At 43.2% G+C, this 19,532-nt stretch overlaps 1 protein-coding gene and 1 long non-coding RNA gene across 2 annotated transcripts; one reads left to right on the forward strand and one right to left on the reverse strand.

Annotated features, from left to right (window-relative positions):
- Positions 1-5,162: 5,162 nt before the first annotated feature.
- Positions 5,163-16,715, reverse strand: LOC114820192 (uncharacterized). The gene is made up of 2 exons (XR_003767602.2): positions 16,564-16,715; positions 5,163-5,570 (listed from the first exon to the last, which is right to left on the reverse strand). It is a non-coding gene; the product is annotated as an uncharacterized lncRNA (long non-coding RNA).
- LOC103412119 (heterodimeric geranylgeranyl pyrophosphate synthase small subunit, chloroplastic-like) lies at positions 9,511-10,790 on the forward strand. The gene has a single exon (XM_008350717.4). It carries the CDS (start codon positions 9,578-9,580, stop codon positions 10,391-10,393), a length of 816 nt encoding a protein of 271 aa, XP_008348939.2. The 5' UTR covers positions 9,511-9,577; the 3' UTR covers positions 10,394-10,790.
- Positions 16,716-19,532: the final 2,817 nt, after the last annotated feature.

The raw sequence follows: 19,532 nt of genomic DNA on the forward strand, positions 1-19,532 counted from the left end.
GTTGTTTACCATGAGGTAGAGACGGAGGGACCAGGCTTTTGGGAGATGGTAGAGGCTGAATCACGGCCATTTCTCCCTATCGCCAATGTTGTGGAGGCAAGTTTCTACAATCCCAATGTAGAAATTCTGCAGTGTTCAGGAGCAGATAAGAACGGCCGCCCTACCAAGGTGACGACCCAAAAATTCTTAGAACAAGGAATGCTCCTCACTAGAGAGGAATGGGATAGACCCTGCATCATCCCAACATCCCAACGCCAACAATGACGGAACAAAAGAGAAAGGATTAGGTAATGGCAGTCAGGTCCCTGATCAAAAGACTGTTGGTGTATGGGAGAGGAAGAAAGCAAGAAAGGGAGCTCTTAGAAAAAGAAGAGCAGGAATGGCAGCTAGGAATTCCGACCAGCCAGGATAAAAGTGGAGAAGAGCTTTGCGGAGAAGAATTGGATGCGGCCATACAAATGGGCGAGTGCATATATGACTTGGATAGGCCAGACGACTTGTCCGAAAGCCCGAAGTTGGTTGAATTTTTGTGCCCAGAGCCTGACAAGCCACCACCAGAAGTTCAGGATCCTTTAGAAGTCATTGATTTGGGGACAAAAGGAGATCCAAGACCTATACAAATCAGTGGCTTGTTAAAAACTAACGATCAGGCAAAGATTGTTTGTCTTCTGCAAGAATTTAGAGATTGTTTTGCTTGGCATTATACTGAGATGCCAGGTTTAGATTCAACCTTGGTGGAACACAAAATGGCCATCAATGAGGGATATAAACCTGTTAAGCAAGCGCCATGAAGGATGTCAAAAGAAATAGAAGAAAAGGTCAGAAAAGAAATTGAAAGACTGGTAAAAGCTGGATTTATTAGACCTGCCAAATATGTGGAGTGGTTGGCCAACATTGTACCCGTTTTAAAAGCCATAACAAAAGTAGTACGATGTTGTGTTGATTACAGAAATATTAATGACGCTACACCAAAAGATGAATATCCCATGCCCATGGCTGATCTATCCATAGATGCAGTGGCAAAACACAAAGTCTTATCTTTTATGGATGGAAATGTCAGATATAATCAGATAAATATGGCCCAGGAAGATATACACAAAACAGCTTTTAGGTGTCTCGGGCATGTAGGGGCATATGAATACCTAGTCATGCCATTCGGGCTAAAAAATGCTGGTGCAACCTATCAAAGGGCAATGAATGCCATCTTTCATGATTTGATTGGCCAGAACATGGAGGTGTACATCGATGACATCATGGTGAAATCCAACAGAAGAACAGCATCTGACAGACCTCAGACAAGCTTTGACAAGGATGAGGTTCCATAAACTAAAAATGAATCCAAAGAAGTGCGTGTTTGGAGTGAGAGCGGGCAACTTCTTGGGATTCCTGGTTCATCAAAGAGGTGTAGAAGTGGACAAGAGCAAGTCTCGAGCAATAATGGAGTCACCTTCGCCCACCAACAAGGTGCAACTTCAGAGGTTGCTAGGCAAAATTAATTTCTTAAGGAGATTCATTGCCAATTTAGTGGGCAAGATCCAGCCGCTGACTCCTCTGCTAAGACTGGAGGATAAAGAAAATTTTGAGTGGGGACCACCACACCAAAAGGCTTTTGACAGTATCAAAGCCTATTTGACTTTTCCACCAGTGTTGGTACCACCTCAAAGGGGAAAACCCTTAAAACTATATATCTCTGCTTCAAAGAAATCAATCGGGAGTTTACTAGCCCAAAACAATGAAGGCGGGAAAGAACAGGCGGTGTACTACCTCAGTAGAATTCTGACTGAGGTAGAAACAAGATACTCCCCAGTAGAAAGATTGTGCCTAACTCTGTATTTCACTGCTAGTAAGTTAAGGCATTACATGTTACATTGTCACGTGCACATCATTGCCAAAACAGATGTGATAAAGTATATGTTGTCAAAACTAATGCTAACAGGAAGGATTGGGAAGTGGATTCTAGCATTATTAGAGTTCATCTTTCAATATGTACCCCAAAGGGCGGTCAAGGGCCAAGCAATTGCCGACTTCTTGACAGAGCATCAAGAGTCTCAAGATGAGATTATCAATATCCAGGGGACCCTGGAGGTGACTAGTGTTTGAATCCCACCAGGCAAGGGTATCTCGAGCAAAGAAAAGTGGGTCTAACAAGAAATAAAAAGAGTAACTGGTCTATAGATTACTCCTTGGAGGCTGTATTTTGATGGTTCTTGCACTCAGATGGCTTATGGAGTTGGGATTGTCATCATAAATCCCCAAGGGGTTCACCATTATTACTCGTTCCTCCTAAATTAACAAAAAAGCACCAACAATCGGGCAGAATATGAAGCCTTAATAATTGGCTTGGAAATCTTGATAGATCTGGGGGCAATGGAGGTAGAGGTGTTTAGTGATTCAGAGTTAGTAATAAACTAGCTAAATGGAGAATACAAGTGCAGACATATCACCATGGCTGGGTATTATTTGGCGGCCACGCAATTGTTGAGCTACTGGGATTCGAATATATCAGTTAATCATGTCCCTAGGGGATCCAATCTGGTGGCCAACGAGATGGCACAAGTAGCCTTAGGAGTACCAATCCAGGAAAGGAAATATGGAGTAGATGTTGAGATTCAAAGAAGAAATCTTCCTTCTATCCTAGAAAGGGGATTCAGTCTAGATGTAATGGTTCTAGAAACCGAGATGAAAGACTGGAGATCGCCTATCATTCATCATTTAAAAGATCCTTCTTCACCCACAAGCAAGAAGAATAGACAGCAACCAACTAAGTATGTCTTATGGGCGAAGAACTTGCTAAGGAAAACTCCAGATGGGCTACTATTGAAATGCCTAGGCCAAGAGGAATCAATGAGAGTAATGGCCGAAGTACATGAAGGAATATGTGGGGCACATCAAGCTGGGATGAAGATGAGGTGGTTACTTAGGAGGTATGGGTATTTCTGGCCCGATGTAGAAAAAGATTGCAAGTCCTATGCCCGAGGCTGTGAAGAATGTCAAAGACATGAACCCCTCCAACATGTGCCTTCAGTACCTTTAAATCCAGTGGTCAAGCCTTGGCCCTTTAGAGGGTGGGCAATGGACTTTATCGGGCATATTTATCCAGCTTCTAGTAAGGGGCATACTTTCATAATTGTGGCGACGGATTACTTCACTAAATGGGTAAAAGCATCAACTGTAAAGACCATAACCTCAGCTACAGTTAAGAAATTTATTGAAACCAAGATTCTACAAAGGTTTGGGGTGCCCAAAACTATAGTCACGGATCGTGGGCCATCTTTTATTTCAAAAGAAGTTGAAGAATTTGTAAACAAATACAAAATAAAGATGGTCCAGTCCAGTCCTTATTACCCTCAGTCAAATGGCCAGGCAGAGGCCAGCAACAAGATTTTGATAAACATTATCAAAAGAATGGTGACAGATAGTCCGGAAATGTGGCATAAAAAGCTAGGGAATACTTTGTGGGCATACCAAACCTCTAAGAGGGCAGGAACGGGGACAATTCCTTATGCTTTGACTTTCGGGCAAGATGCGGTTCTTCCCATGGAAATCAATGTAAGTTCTGTCAGAATTCAATATCAATTTGGGTTACACAGTGAAGAATACATACAAGCCATGTGTCAAGGGATTGAAGACTTAGATGTAGCCCGAATTGAGACCTTGAACCAGATTCAGGAAGGGAAAAGAGTTGTTGCCCGAGCTTATAACAAAAATGTAAAGTTGAAGTCTTTCAAGGAAGGAGATTTAGTATGGAAGGCAGTCCTCCCTCTAGGAGCTCAGCTTATGGGCTTTGGGAAATGGAGCCCAACATGGGAAGGTTATTTCATTGTTAGTCAAGTATTAGACAGGGGAGGATACTAATTGGCGAACATCGAAGGAAATTGGCAGAAACATCCCATCAATGTCAAATTCTTAAAAAAGTACTATCCTACATTATGGGATGTTAGAGATTGTTATATTGAAGAAGATGTAAGATAAAGCAGGCTTCGGGGTGCCGGAGTGCAGTGTTTGTTCATCAACCATTCAAGAAAACAGAAAGATAAAAGTTGTTAAAATTATGTTTTATTCATTTCGAGATATTGGTGAAATTTACATCAGATTCAGCTCCAATGTGCTATTCCTTCTAGTTGCAGTGGTGTCTCGACCAGTTTTCTAGTGTCTCCGTGGACAAAACCCAATCAGGTGATCGGGTTGTGCGGCCAAGATAAGCCTGGTAGAGGACCCTCAATGCAAACCTTCACCAGGTATGATGGTGAAGTCTAACTTATCAGGGCAACTACTAGGATGGTGATCCCTCGACCAAACTTGTAAAAGTTCAAACAAGCTCAGAATGAGGAAATTGTCTGACCAAAGGTGTTGGAAATAGTAGTTATTTGACTAAAATCCTTTTTCTCACGTTATAGGAAACTCCACGTGAGTCCTAAGGAACCCATTTCCCTAGTTTTACAAGAAAACTTAGAAGGCAAAAACGCCCGAGGGAGATAAAGGGGAAGGTTGAAGATGATCAGTTGGCTCGGCATAAGAAGCTTTTGGCTTAAGTTATTTGTTCAAAAATGAAGATTTCAGACAGAATTTATAGGAACATCAGAGGATAGCTCAAAGGTCGTGGGAAGAGCAAGAAACGCGAGATTGCATTAATCCCGTCCAGAAGACACAAGTTCCGAGAACAGGTGTACATGCGCATGCGGCTATTCATTCAATATTGGTGCCTGGAATACCAGCCTGAATATTAATTAAAGGGGGCACTGTTTGGGTTAAAATTGGAACTTTGGGCTCAAAAGGAAGTTAGCCCAGAAGAAGGTCTAGAATGAAGGAAGCCCAAGGCTTAGCCGAAGCCCAGAAGGAGGAAGAAGCCATTTTCCCGTGCAGATCACTTGAGCCACTTGCTCACCTACCTAGAAGTCAAGTGTTGTAGACTAGCCAGCTAATCAGCCCAAAAGTACTTTACAATGGCAGTACAAGTAAAAAACTGATAAGTCACTACCTTTCAGCCGCATTCTGGCAAGATCGATGCTATAACAGCCAAGCCAAATCATCTATAAAAAGGAAAAGAGAAATCAGAAATAAGGACACTCAATCAAACAAACAAATACACAAACTCTACTCAAGCCAGATTTGCATACAAAGCTGTAGTCAGCACCAAGCCTTCATCCTTTTTAGGATCAACCTTCATCAAAAGCCTTCTTTTATCTAGTTTATTAGCTCTACTGCTCACTTGCAGTATCGATCTCCTTTGTAGTTTTCATGTACAACTCATCTTCAGTCATTTAATTTACAAGCAATCTACAATATTAGTCATTCACCTTCCTTTGTCATTTACATATTGTTCTACCTCTCCATATAAGTAAAGTCCTTATTTTTAAGGCAAACAAAGAACCTTGATTTGAGTCACTCACACTCAATGGCACAATCTCTTGGTCAGAAGTCGAACTCAGGTGCAACCTCAATCATTCAAAATCCGTCTATTAGCGGCATCTAGTAGTGGCACGCCCGCACCCCACCAATCTCGTGTTTGAATAAATTCCCGGCATGCCCGCGAGGCCCATGGCAAATTTAGAGAGCGAACAGGTAGGCATCTGGAACAAAAAGTATGAGAGATCACTGTAGACATCGAAATTTCGGTAAATAAATGTTGACCGATAAATCAAAGTTTCAACGCTCATGTATTACATAAATTTTACACGTAGCGTGTGTCTAAACAAAAATCGAAATAAGTTGGAGAAGTCATCAAACAGGACACGTGTCAACACCTGGCAAAAACGACTTATTTCATCTGGAATATTATATTCAAAATTAGGCATTGGAGAATTCTATAAATAGAAGGCTAATTCATTCATTTGGGGGAAACCAATTCATATTACACCTTGAAGCTCTGAAGCTCTGAAACTCCGAAGCTCTCAAGCATGGTTCCCGAAGAATCAAGAAAGCCTTCTTCGTTCTTCGTTCATCGTTCTTCCAAGATCAAGCCCCGACGGCCCTTGAAGAAAGCACCATCGTTCATCATCCGTTCATCCAAGATCAAGCCCCAACGGCCCTTTGGATCAACAACGTCAACAAATCCACACATCCAACCGTTCTTCAAGATCAAGCCCAAAAGCCATTGAAGATTCGTTCATCACTGTTCTTCAAGATCAAGCCCAAAAGCCCTTGGAGATCCGTTCATCACTGTTCTTCAAAGATCAAGCCCAAAAGCCCCTTTGAAGATCCGCTCAAATCCACCTTCAAGATCAAGTCCACGGCCCTTGAAGAACGTTCATCCTTAGATCAAGCCCAACGGCCCTTTGGATCAATCACACATCCACAAAATACACACCTTACGGAGATCGAATCAGAGGATCAAAATAGAGAGAGATTGTAACCCAAAATCATCAAACACATAATATTTGTTTGTGCACGTTGTTCTTGTCTCTTTCGTTTCAGGAATTTTCCGTGTTCACAAATTGGCACGCCCAGTGGGACCATCTCTGCCTCTCATCTCTTTCTCCGTTTAAGGAATCCAAGCACACCTCAAAGTCAATGGCATCAAGCGAGGGACAAACTGTTCTTGCAACCACTGAGGGAAGGATCCTAAGCACTTCTGCCGCAAACGGACAATCCATTGGCGCCACAACCGCTCTTCAACATGCCACTTCAAAATTGGTGCCGCTAAAAGAGCAAGGGGAGCATCTAAGGTGTGAGTCTGTCATCAACCTGACCTCGCTGGGGGCACCGAAGCATGATGCTGAGGCACACAAGATGACGTCCCAAAGCAGCCAACGACGTTCTTCGTCAGCATCCTGGATGTCTAAAGGAAAGTCACGTCTATTGGTCGCACAAGTCATGACTATCGGCGTTACCTCCGTTGAAGAACAACTGGCTCAAATGAATGAAGCGATTGCAAGGCTAACACAGATTGTGGAAGAAAAAGACTTGCAAATTGCTGCACTCGTCAGCCGACTGGAGCCACAGGACGGCGAGAACCCCAACCTAGAGAATGATCCACTAAAGAGAAGAGACAACGAAGAAGAGGAGCCTCAGGTGGAGAAAAACGATGTGAAGCCGGAGCCAGACCAAGCAGCGGCACTCATAGGATCTCTTTCTATCCAGCAGCTGCAGGAGATGATCACCAACACCATCAAGGCACAGTACGAAGGGAGCTCACATACCTCCTTGTTCTACTCGAAGCCCTATTCCAAGAAGATTGATGCCCTAAGGATGCCAAGGGGTTATCAACCACCAAAGTTCATGCAATTTGATGGAAAAGGAAACCCAAAGCAGCACGTTGCACATTTCGTCGAAACTTGCAACAACGCGGGGACGGAGTGAGACTACCTCGCCAAGCAGTTTGTGCGCCCGCTAAAAGGAAATGCCTTTGAGTGGTACACTGACCTAGAGCCCGAGTCCATCAACAGCTGGGAGCAATTAGAGCGGGAATTCCTCAACCGCTTCTATAGCACCTGCCGCACTGTAAGCATGCTAGAGCTAACGAGTATAAAGCAGTGGAAGGACGAGCCAGTCATTGACTACATCAACAGATGGCGCACTCTAAGCCTCGACTGTAAAGACAGACTCTCGGAAACCTCCTCAATTAAGATGTGCATCCAAGGCATGCAATGGGGTTTGCAATACATCCTTCAAGGCATCAAACCACGGACATTCGAAGAGATAGCCACCCGCGCCCATGACATGGAGTTAAGCATCGCCCATCATGGGAAGAAAGAACCAATCGCCAACTACAAGAACGACAAAGTTCTTGGGCCAAAGTTGGAGAAGACTGCGTGGAAATCCACCAAGGAAGCAATGACGGTCAACACAGCTCCCGTCAAAATCCCTACACGAGGCAAGGCGATTCAAACCGAAGCTTTTCGTGATCAAGAGACGCGTAGACGCACTTTGAAGGAACTTGAGGAGAAGACTTATCCATTCCCCGACTATGATGTGGTTGCCATGCTAGATGACCTGTTGGACAAGAAGGTGATCAGTTTGCCTGAGTGCAGACGGCCGGAAGAGATGAATCGTACTGACAGTCCAAGATACTGTAAATTCCACCGCTTCATCAGTCATCCGACAGAAAAGTGTTTCGTGCTGAAAGATCTCATCATGAAGCTGGCTCAGAAAGGAATCATCGAGCTAGATCTTGACGATGTGGTGGAGTCAAACTATACCACCTTCACTTCTGGCTCTTCCGACTCAAAGTTTTCACCTCAACCGCTGGGGGCATCCTCCAAGACAAGCAAAGTTGAAGGATGGACTCAAGTCACTCCTAAGAAATTGCACAAGAAGCATACGTCTTCTCCACATGTCCGCCAATCGGAAAGGGGGCAAAGCAGCTCTTGTCAACCTTCAAAGCAACGTGAACGTGTTGAAGATGATGAAATTTCGACACATAGATCGTCCATCCCCATCACGATGCGTGATTTCTTTCCTGAAGACTTCTTCAACTACTCAGTCAAGGCTCCTTGCTATGAAGATTGCGAGGAACGACTCTCTCAGATCGCTTAACGAACAAATGCTCCTTGTTCGCACGAGCCTAAACTGCGCGAACCAAGCTCCTTGTTCGCACGAGCCTAAACTGCACGAACCAAAGCTCCTTGTCTGCAAGAGCCTAAACTGCAAGACACAAGGCTCCTCGCCCGCACGAGCCTAAACTGCATGGCACTAAGCTCCTGGTCTGCACGAGCATAAAAGGCAACACCAACGCTCCTTGTCTGCACGAGCATAAAAGGCAATACAACATTCTCCTCGCCTGCACGAGTCTAAACTGCATGGCCCAACGCTCCTGATTCACATGAGCATAAAAGGCGACACCAACGCTCCTGATCTGCACGAGCATAAAAGGTAACACCAAACGCTCCTTGTCTGCACGAGTTGAAACTGCAAACGAAACCAACACTCCTTGCCTGCATGAGTTAAAATTGCAAACGGCACAAAAAGAAAATACAAAAAAATATCTATGTGTTTGAACTACGTGTTGACTTGATCTCTTTCTTTGGAAGGGTACGTAGGCAGCTCGAGCATTCAATTTCGAGTTCAGTCACATGTACAAAAAAAAAAAAAAAAAAAAAAAAAAAAAAAAAAAAGGTTTGATTAAAGTTCATTGATGAAGGTCAATTTTATTACAAATTTGTTTTGTTAAAATAATAATAATAATTTGCAATTTTTCTTTGTACAAAATTAAATTACAGTTTCTTCGAAAAAAAAAAGAGAAAAGAAAAAAAAATATACATATATATATATATATATATATATATATACATATGAGTACATATTTTCCTTCTCGGCCCAAATAAACTGGGATGGCCTCTTGGACCCTCTAGACCTCAAGGCCCGTGACAAGATATCCACCAAATCAAATGGAATGCAACACAGCTCAAGGCCTCAAGAATTCAGAGAGAAGGCCCATCTTCACCTCCTTATTCATCATGCTTCTCTGCCATCATTGACACCATTGCACACCCAGCTGCAAATCCCAAACGACGTCATAGACACCGACATCAAGATCACCATCGCTGTCTCCGTCTTCATCGTCTTCCTCCCCACTATTAGAGCAGATCTCCTATTAGAGCTCCCAATTCAGAGATTCAGAAGAACCCAGAAAAAAAAAATGGCTTTTTTCTCGATGATATCGGCATCATCCCAACTCTACATTCCAAAGAAGCTAGCTTTTCCAATCCGGTGCTCCTCCGCTTCATCGTCGCCGTCTATTTCAACCCAATCGAGCTCCCTCAAGTTCGATTTGAAAACCTACTGGACTACCCTGATCGCCGACATGAATCAGAAGCTTCACGAAGCCATTCCGATTCGGTACCCAGAGCAGATCTATCAATCCATGCGGTACTCCGTCCTCGCTGATGGCGCCAAGCGAGCCTCACCGGTCATGTGCGTCGCAGCCTGTGAACTCTTCGACGGCAACCACCTTGCCGCCTTCCCTATCGCCTGCGCTCTTGAAATGGTACATGCGGCTTCACTCATACACGACGATATTTCGTGCATGGATGACGACCCATCACGGCGAGGCCAGCCCTCGAACCACATAATTTACGGCGATGACATGGCTATTCTCGCCGGGGATGCTCTGTTTCCATTGGGGTTTCAGCACATTGTATCAAACACGCCTTCCAACCTTGTGTCGGAGCCGCGCCTCCTGCGTGTGATCACAGAGATTGCTCAGACCGTGGGTCCCACGGGAATGGCGGCCGGGCAGTTCCTGGACCTTGAAGGCGGGCCAGAGGCGGTGGAATTCGCTCAGGAGAAGAAGTTTGGGGAGATGAGTCAGCGCTCTGCTGTTTGCGGAGAACTGCTGAGGGGTGCTGAAGATGATGAGTTGGATAGGCTGAGGAGGTATGGGAGAGCTGTTGGGGTTTTGTACCGGGTGGTTGACGATATTCTTGAGGAGAAGATGAAGGGCGGAGATGATTAGCATGAAGATAAATGAGATTGGATACGTCCCAGACACTAGCCACGTACTTTTCTATGTAGACCAGCAGGAGAGGGAAGTCAAGTTGCAGTACCATAGTGAGAAGCTTGCTCTAGCATTTGCGCTTCTTAACACTCCTCCCAGCTCTCCTTCCACTTCATCTCCACCAACGACCCCTACACCATGAACTTCCGGTTCATCGCCGCCGACACCCTCCAAAAAATCATCATGCTCTTTGCCCTCGGCCTCTGGACCAACTTATCCCCGCAACGACAGCCTCGAATGGATGATTACAATTTTCTCCCTCTCTACTGTCCCCAACACTCTCGTCATGGGGATTTCGCTGTTAATCGCCATGTACGGCCATAAAATCCCGGAATCCGGCAAGCCTCATGGTGCAGGTGGTGGTACTGCAGTACATCATCTGGTACACTCTCCCCCTCTTCCTCTTTGAGTACCGTGGCGCCAAGCTTCTAATCATGGAGCAGTTCCCAGAGACCGCCGCCTTCATCGTCTCGCCACTCGCCACCCCATACAACAGATCCGGCAAGTAAATTATCCAGATTCTCCGGGGCATATCTGACCAATGAGTCATCCCCGCACGCTCTCATTATCCCGTTCCTATGGTTCTCGTAAAACTCCCGGTAAGTCGGCACCAACTTCTTCGCCACCGAAACTTTAATCTCATCTCGGAGTTGCGGGTCCATCACGACCCATGATGTTTGTTTCTTGTATGCCTCCTCAAACGCCGCGTTAAAGAGCTTGAAGTAGATCCTGGCTTGGTCGGATGAAATCTCAGCGGTCGGATCTTTCGGTAGGGAATCGAACACCTTGGTCCATCCCATGCGATCGTAGTTTGCGGCGTACTGTTTGATTTTCGAGTCGTGCTTCTCCACCCAGTAATCCCCGAGCAGGTACTTGAGGTTGGAGCTCCGGACCTTTTCGACGACGTATTGGAGATTGTTGAAGTGAAACTTGGTTTGCAGTTCCTCAACAATATTCTCCAGATTCTTCAGCTTCGACAGACTCTCTTCCAGCTCTGCATTTCTGGTTTCAGAAACCGCAGATGTTTCTCGAAAATGGTGGCGGATGGCTCCGGGGATCTATACTGATGCATTAGACGCTTATACTGAAATCCACCGGTCAAACCGGCTGCGATGCTATGACATTGACGGGTGTTGATGGAGGTGCAGTATTGCTGATGCTTTGTTCACCCTTTTCCTTCGCGCTGTGGGCGAAGGAGACCCAGAAAGCCGGTTACTAGAAAGACGGATCTCGTGGCATCAACGACGAAGAGGATGGCGAGGCGTGCAGGAAGGAGCTCAGGCTCTCCAAGGATCAGTCAGCTATCTCTGCAACATCCAGCCCAACCCCTCCTCACCAATAGAGCTCCACCTTCGAGATGCTGGACGGTGGTGCCAACTCTGTCGCCGCGTCGTCTGAATCTCCACCAGACCCCACCTGCTGCACATGGTGCGCACACCCGGAGCAAGTTGGGCTGCGCTCTCGGCATCGACTCCTTCCACCGCAGCGCCTGGCCTCCCTCGAGCTCGTCGCTATGACCACCATGATAGCAAAGAACTTCAAACGACCGCCGTCAAACGACTAGCCGGTCGTGAAGCTCGAAGCACCATCTTCTCCGTCCGCCTTCGTCCTTCCCTGCAAATTCCTCAACCCGTCATCCAAATTTATACAAAAAAAATATAATAAAAAAAAGGGGATGGTGGAGCAAAGTGGTGCTGGCACCACGTGAAAAAAAGAAAAGAAAAGGGGAATGGTAGATCAGCACCATGTGAAAGCAAAAATAAAAAATAAAAAAAAATAAAAAAAATAAAATAATATATATATATATATATAAAATAAAAATAATAAAAATAATAAAAATAATAAAAAAGGAGAGAAGGTGGATTCTTGGTGGCTAGCACCATGCAAAGGGGAAAGGTTTTGGAATGGTGGATCAGTCCACGTGAAAAAAAAATATACATATATATATACATAATATATGTATGTATAAAAAAAAAAAAAAAAAAAAGTGCAAACAAACAAAAGCCTTTATTGATCAGGTGGCGCTTGAGTACTCGGCGGAGCCCCAGGTCGGAGAGGCACAAGAGTATGGTTATTCAGAGCCTCAGTACTAGGCAGAACCCCAAGAGGAGGAGGCACCGAAGGTTGATCATTTGAGGCTTCATTACGCGGCACAGCCCCAGAAGACGAAGGCAAATGCTGCTGGAACAAACCCACAAACCTCTGATGATCAAGTAAAATCTGACCATCAGATTCTTGCATCTGGTCAATCTTCCTCTTCATGTTTGTCGCATAGCTATGAGCGAGCTTATGCAACTGTTTATTCTCCTGCTTGAGCCCTCTAATCTCTTGTTTGAGACTCATCACCTCAGCCGCCAATGATTCAACTTGACGGGTTCGAGCAAATAGGCGTTGGGCCATATTAGACACAGAACCTGCATACAGAACCTGCGTGCCTATATAAAAAAAAAATCAGCACTCAACGGGATTTCAGAGATCGAAGAGGTGAGCTCAGAGTTCGAAAATGCCGATTCAAAAATCGAAGAGGCAAGCTCAGAAATCGGAGAAGCATCTTGCTTTCCCAGACGCGTTAGCACCCGTCACACGCAAACTCAGCTTTGCGGAAATCACGGGCAATTTGTCGAAGCGCCGATCCCAGATATCTAAGAGGCGCCAGTTTTTTTCAGCCTCGTCAGCACCCGTCACGCGCAAACTCAGCTTTGCAGAAATCACGGGCAATTTGTCGAAGCGCCGATCCCAGATATCGAATAGGCGCCAGTCTTTTTCAGCCTCGTCAGCACCTATCACGTGCACACTCAGCTTTGCGGAAATCACGGGCAATTTGTCGAAGCGTCGACCCCAGATATCGAAGAGGCATCAGTCTTTTTCAGCCTCGTCAGCACCCGTCACGCGCAAACTCAGCTTTGCGGAAACCACGGGCAATTTGTCGAAGCGCCGATCCCAGATATCGAAGAGGCGCCAGTCTTTTTCAGCCTCGTCAGCACCTATCACGTGCACACTCAGCTTGACGAAAATTACGGACGATTTGTCGAAGATTTCTGATAAAGAAGAAAGCACGTGAAGCCATACTGATCAATCACGCATTGGTTGCCGACACGAGTAAAAGAATAGTACCTCTACAGGTACTAAAGAAATTCCTATAACTGTCCACCTTCACCCTTCATAGCAAGGCAGACATATAGAACATTTCTTCATCTCTGAGAATGCCTTCCCAACGAAGCCTCTCGGGTCACTCAGTGTTCCTTATTCCTTGGGGTACCTATGCAAGCCAATGACTCCAAAGCAAAAGTATCTCATATCACCAGGGTAGAAACCAAGAGTATCTCATATCATGCGTTCACCCTGTCCTTTCCTTTGTCCTTGTTCTTACCTACAAAGACAAGGATAAAGAAAACAATATGCCGGAACTTCCACTCAAACTTGGGTAAGGAACCGACTGCTTGGAACCCTTCCCTGATTGCCTACCTAGCACTGCTCTCGAGTACTCGTCTCCCACTGCTGCTGTACTTCCAAAGAAGCTACCACATCTGCCTGAAGAATAGATAAGGCAAGTGAAAATGATACCTTGCAGCATGTGGAGACAACGTGCAGAAGGAATAAGCAGAGAAGAATGCGGTCTGCACAGTCAACTCAGCAGAAGGAGTCCGAGCTGAAGAACTCGAGAAGCTGCCACATCTGCCTGAAGAAACAAGCAGAGAAGAATGCAGCATGCACAGTCAACTCAGCAGAAAAAGTCTGAGATGAAGAACTCGAGAAGATGCCACATCTGCCTGAGGAACAAATAAAGCAAGGGAAAATAATACATTGAAGCATGTGGAGACAAGCACAACAAAGCACATGCTGATTCATCCGCTACTTCTTCAAAATCAAAAGTATCTCATATCATCAGGGTTGTAATCACTCTGGACGGTGAACTCGTTTTGACCCTCAAATTCTTGGGTCGACTTACTAGGCGTTGTGGGCTGCACGTGCCGATTCACCACCCTTGAATCAAATCCGTAAAGATTAAGTCACCAACTGGAAGAAAAGCCCATCAATCTTGAAGATCATACCGTTGACCAAACTGTTCAGGTGTGAATTAGAAAGATTGAACAAAGAAACAGGTTGTCACCTTTACCTCGTGCCTGCTTGCCATGTGTTTGAGTCAACCTTCAAGAATCAAGCCTCAACGGCCCTTGAAGAAGTTTCCAGCCAAATTCAAGATCAAGCATCGACGGCCCTTGAGGAAATCACAAGTCCGATTTAAGATTAAGTGTCTACCACCCTTGAATCAAAACCTAGTTCAAGAATAAGCTGTGGAAAATCAACAATTGGAGGAATCCAGAAAATCCTCCGACCCAGTTCAAGATCAAAGCTGTGGAAAGTCAACAAGCGCAACAAAATATGTGCCGATTCACCCACTACCAAAGCCAAGGATCATCTACCACATGAAACTCCTTGTGGTCCAATTTCAACCTTCAAGATCAAGCCTCGACGGCCCTTGAAGAAATCTCAAGACCAGTTCAAGATCAAGCCTCAACGGCCCTTGAAACAATCTCCAGCCCAATTCAAGATCAAGCCTCGATGGCCCTTGGATCGACATCTACAGTAAGGGACTTCAAAACGCATCTCCTACACGTGACAATCACATGTATACGACGCGCCTTGAAGTGGGGGCATTTGTAGACATCGAAATTTCGGTAAATAAATGTTGACCGATAAATCAAAGTTTCAACGCTCATGTATTACATAAATTTTACACGTAGCGTGTGTCTAAACAAAAATTGAAATAAGTTGGAGAAGTCATCAAACAGGACACGTGTCAACACCTGGCAGAAACGACTTATTTCATCTGGAATATTATATTCAAAATTAGGCATTGGAGAATTCTATAAATAGAAGGCTAATTCATTCATTTGGGGGAAACCAATTCATATTACACCTTGAAGCTCTGAAGCTCTGAAACTCCGAAGCTCTCAAGCATCTAGGTTCCCGAAGAATCAAGAAAGCCTTCTTCGTTCTTCGTTCATCGTTCTTCCAAGATCAAGCCCCGACGGCCCTTGAAGAAAGCACCATCGTTCATCATCCGTTCATCCAAGATCAAGCCCCAACGGCCCTTTGGATCAACAACGTCAACAAATCCACACATCCAACCGTTCTTCAAGATCAAGCCCAAAAGCCCTTGAAGATCCGTTCATCACTGTTCTTCAAGATCAAGCCCAAAAGCCCTTGGAGATCCGTTCATCACTGTTCTTCAAAGATCAAGCCCAAAAGCCCCTTTGAAGATCCGCTCAAATCCACCTTCAAGATCAAGTCCACGGCCCTTGAAGAACGTTCATCCTTAGATCAAGCCCAACGGCCCTTTGGATCAATCACACATCCACAAAATACACACCTTACGGAGATCGAATCAAAGGACCAAAATAGAGAGAGATTGTAACCCAAAATCATCAAACACATAATATTTGTTTGTGCACGTTGTTCTTGTCTCTTTCGTTTCAGGAATTTTCCGTATTCACAATCACATATGGGCACTTTACACTACAAGAGTTCGACTTTACTCTCGTATTTCATGATGCACAAGAACATAAATTTTCATGCCCATAAATGAAACTATAAACTTTAGAGCACTGTTACACACATCATATTTATCACTAAATATTGTTCACCGAATGCAGTTTTATAACCAGCCTTAATTATTTAAACAAATCTTTTCTGAAAAATAATTTAGATGCACGTTTAAAACTAAAAGAGAAGACAAATAAAACAAATGGGTGCGTGACAACAATGACAAGAAACAAAACACATATTTATATCCACTATCCCATCCTTTAATGTAGACACTAAAAAGCAAATTATTTTAATGTTCTTCCTCATCTTTGATCAACTGACAACCGTGTTAGCCCAAATATTCTTTGATCAACTGACAACCGTGTTAGCCCAAATATTTTTTGCGTTATAAATAGCACTAGAACAATTAGACTACTGTTGTGGTTGTTTTATGCATCTCAATCCAACCTAACAAAAAGAAAAAATATTTGGAAACAGATTGTAATTTGAACAAGTAACTTGATTCCTCCAAATTGAAAGCACCAGAGTCCTAAAACTAGAAATTAATGGATAATGAGGAGAGGGAAATAGAATAGAACCTGGCAAGGAGATGTCAATCTGCATAGCTCCACTCTCAAAGAGTGCTTCGACTTTGAACTTTGTTTATTTGACTAAGTGCCCCTTTCTCTTTCCTCTTGCTCTTCTATTTATAGTACCCTAGCCTCCATCGTCCTCAGCAAAATATTTTCTTTTGTGGACTACAATCAAGAATGCCTCACAACCACATGATTTTTAAGCATACCAAGACAATTATGCCTCACAACCACACAAAGTTTTAAAAGGCGAATGCGTAAGCGAGGCGTTTTGTGTATTGTCCTGCCTGAATGAAAGTCTTAAGACGTGAGGCGAAGCCTTACTAGACAGAATAGAGTCTTAAAAGAAAAGAAAAAATAGTATAACATTTTAAGAAAAAATATATATAACGTTAGAAAAAAACTAAAAACTAAAACATACCTATTTTTTCTTGCTGGCCAATCACTTTCCAAGGAAAAGATAATATAAAGTTCTAATTTTTGTATAAATGTCTTTTTTCTAGACTCTTGAAATATATAGAATAATATTAAAAATAAAGTCCAATAGAAAAATATATGCTGGGAGAATAGCTGAGGAGTATGCTGGGTTGTTGGAGATTATGCCGGACAGTTGGGGAACACCTATCAATGGGTCAGTTTAAAGAGAATAAAAAGAAGAAAAATCAGGCCATCTCCAACCAAGGGCTGGCCAGAGGGCTCGTTTTAGCCCTCTGGCCCTCCAAGATTCTCCAAGATATTAATATTTTAATGAACAGTACATGGCCATATTTGTCTCCGTCTCCAACTGAGGGCCAGAGGGCTCGTTTTAGCCCTGTCACAAAAAACCGTTTCCAACCGAGGGCCAAGGGGCTAAACATAATTTATTATTTAAATTAAAAAAAAACTACAACTTAAATTTAAAAACAACAATAACTTTTATTTAAAAACTACAACTTATATTTAAAAACTACAACTAAAATTTAAAAATGACAAATTAAATTTAAAAACTACAACAACTTAAATTTAATATCCATAATCATTATTATCATCATCATCCGCCATCGTAGGAGTATAGTCTGTCACAAACAATTGCCGTCGGCTCATAATTTCTTTTTTTTTTCCTATCAAACTAGGCCTTACTCATTGGAGTGTAATTCAAAGTGTTCCTTTCCATATTCTTATCATCCATCTCTTTTTGTATTTGCTTGGCCCATTCTTCATGCCTACACTTCCTTTCTTCCTCCTCAAGGGCATTTTGCTCCGCCAATAATCACAATGAAGCCGCCACTTCATGTTGAGCGGCGTAATCAGCATTTGCCTTGCCCTTTTCCCTCAACCTTCGGGCCTTGTTTCGTCTCATAGCCCTAGGTAAAGAACTTTCGGACAGAGTCGGATTTTCTACCCTTGTTTGTTGAATGGTAGGAGATCCATCTTCATTCATATCTATAGATAGGGATGCAACTCCCAAAGGATCCACTCTATGTTGAGGTGGATCTTCAAATAACACCCACCCTTTACAAATTTCCCAACAATCGTGAAACTGAAAGGGTTTTGAGCTGCCCTCCATATACAATTCCTCCGCTTGGCGTACCTAGAAAATATAATTACAAAAAATTTAGGAAATTAATTCATGAAATTAAATGTAATATAATGACATATAATTACAAAAATTAAATGTAATATAATTAAACATTTAAAATAAACTGTGAAAACACTAACTTCGTAATAGTAATTGGCGCCGCTTTCATGTCTACTTGCGGCTGCTAATAGTGCTTGATGCCATTTATTCAAACTTGGATGAAGATGTTTCTACCATCTTGAAAAACAACTTTCGTGGTTTCGGGTATTCGGTGGAATGGTGTCTTCGTAGAACTCTAAGTATTTTTTGGACACATGAGTCCAAACACCTTCACTTGTTTGAGAAATCCCCTTCACACTATCTTCTGAGACCCATCTATAAGCCTTGCAAAGAGCTTCATCTTCTTTTCGGGTCCAAGCCCTACCTTTCATTGCAGATGAGGCCATTTTTTAAGAAAAAAATGAAGGAAATTATTGAAAAAATATTGAAGGAAATTATTGAAAAATTGAAACAAATATTATAGATGAAGGAAATATTGGAAAATATATTGAAGGAAATATTGAAGGAAATATTGAGAAATATATTGAAGGAAATATTGAAAAATATTGAAGAAGGAAATATTGCAAATGAAGTGAAGAATTGAAAGAACTTCACCATATTTATAGAAGAAAAGAAATGTTCAAATTAAAAAAAAAAAAAAAAAAAAAAAAACCCAATGGCTAGCTGACTTGGCTAGCCGTTATATTCAAAAAAATTTCAAATAACCGACACTAATAGTAAATAAAAAAAATTGCCTATGAATACCTATTACTGTTGGTTATAACTGACAGTATTAAAAAATCCTTCTTTAATGATGTCGGTTATAACCGACAACAATAGGAAAACTATATAAAAGCCAGCCTTTGGCCCTTTAGCCCTTTGAAATTCCATAGGGCCCTCCCAGATTCCCAAGCCCTCTGGCCTAGCCCTCTGTTGGAGATGGTTTTAGGGCTATTTTCGGCCATCTAGCCCTCTGGACCCTTCGGTTGGAGATGGCCTCAGCAAGAGTAAGCACTCCAAACGATGTCGTGGTATTCATCTTCTTCAAATTCAAAGTGCAACGTATGCAACTAAAACTTTTAGATTTGCAAAATTCCAGATACGGGCCATTTAAAAAAAAAAAACGCTCAATCGAACGCCTCGACCACGTCTACGCAAGTTTTCGCCTACTACCACTGGACATAGGCTATTTCACCACCACCCCACCTCCGAAGCCGCCTTGGCCCACTTTGGGGCGCGTTTTTTAAACACTACAACCACACGATTTTCAAATGAAAAATAGTAAATGGAATTTGTATTAGGGCATATAAGGCCAATGCAAGCGGGGAAATTGTACAATGCATTTACTAGCTGCTGGGAAGAAGTCATTGAATTGAAT

The sequence above is a fragment of the Malus domestica genome, chromosome 12, assembly GCF_042453785.1.
Source record: "Malus domestica chromosome 12, GDT2T_hap1".
Classification (NCBI taxonomy): Eukaryota; Viridiplantae; Streptophyta; class Magnoliopsida; order Rosales; family Rosaceae; genus Malus; species Malus domestica.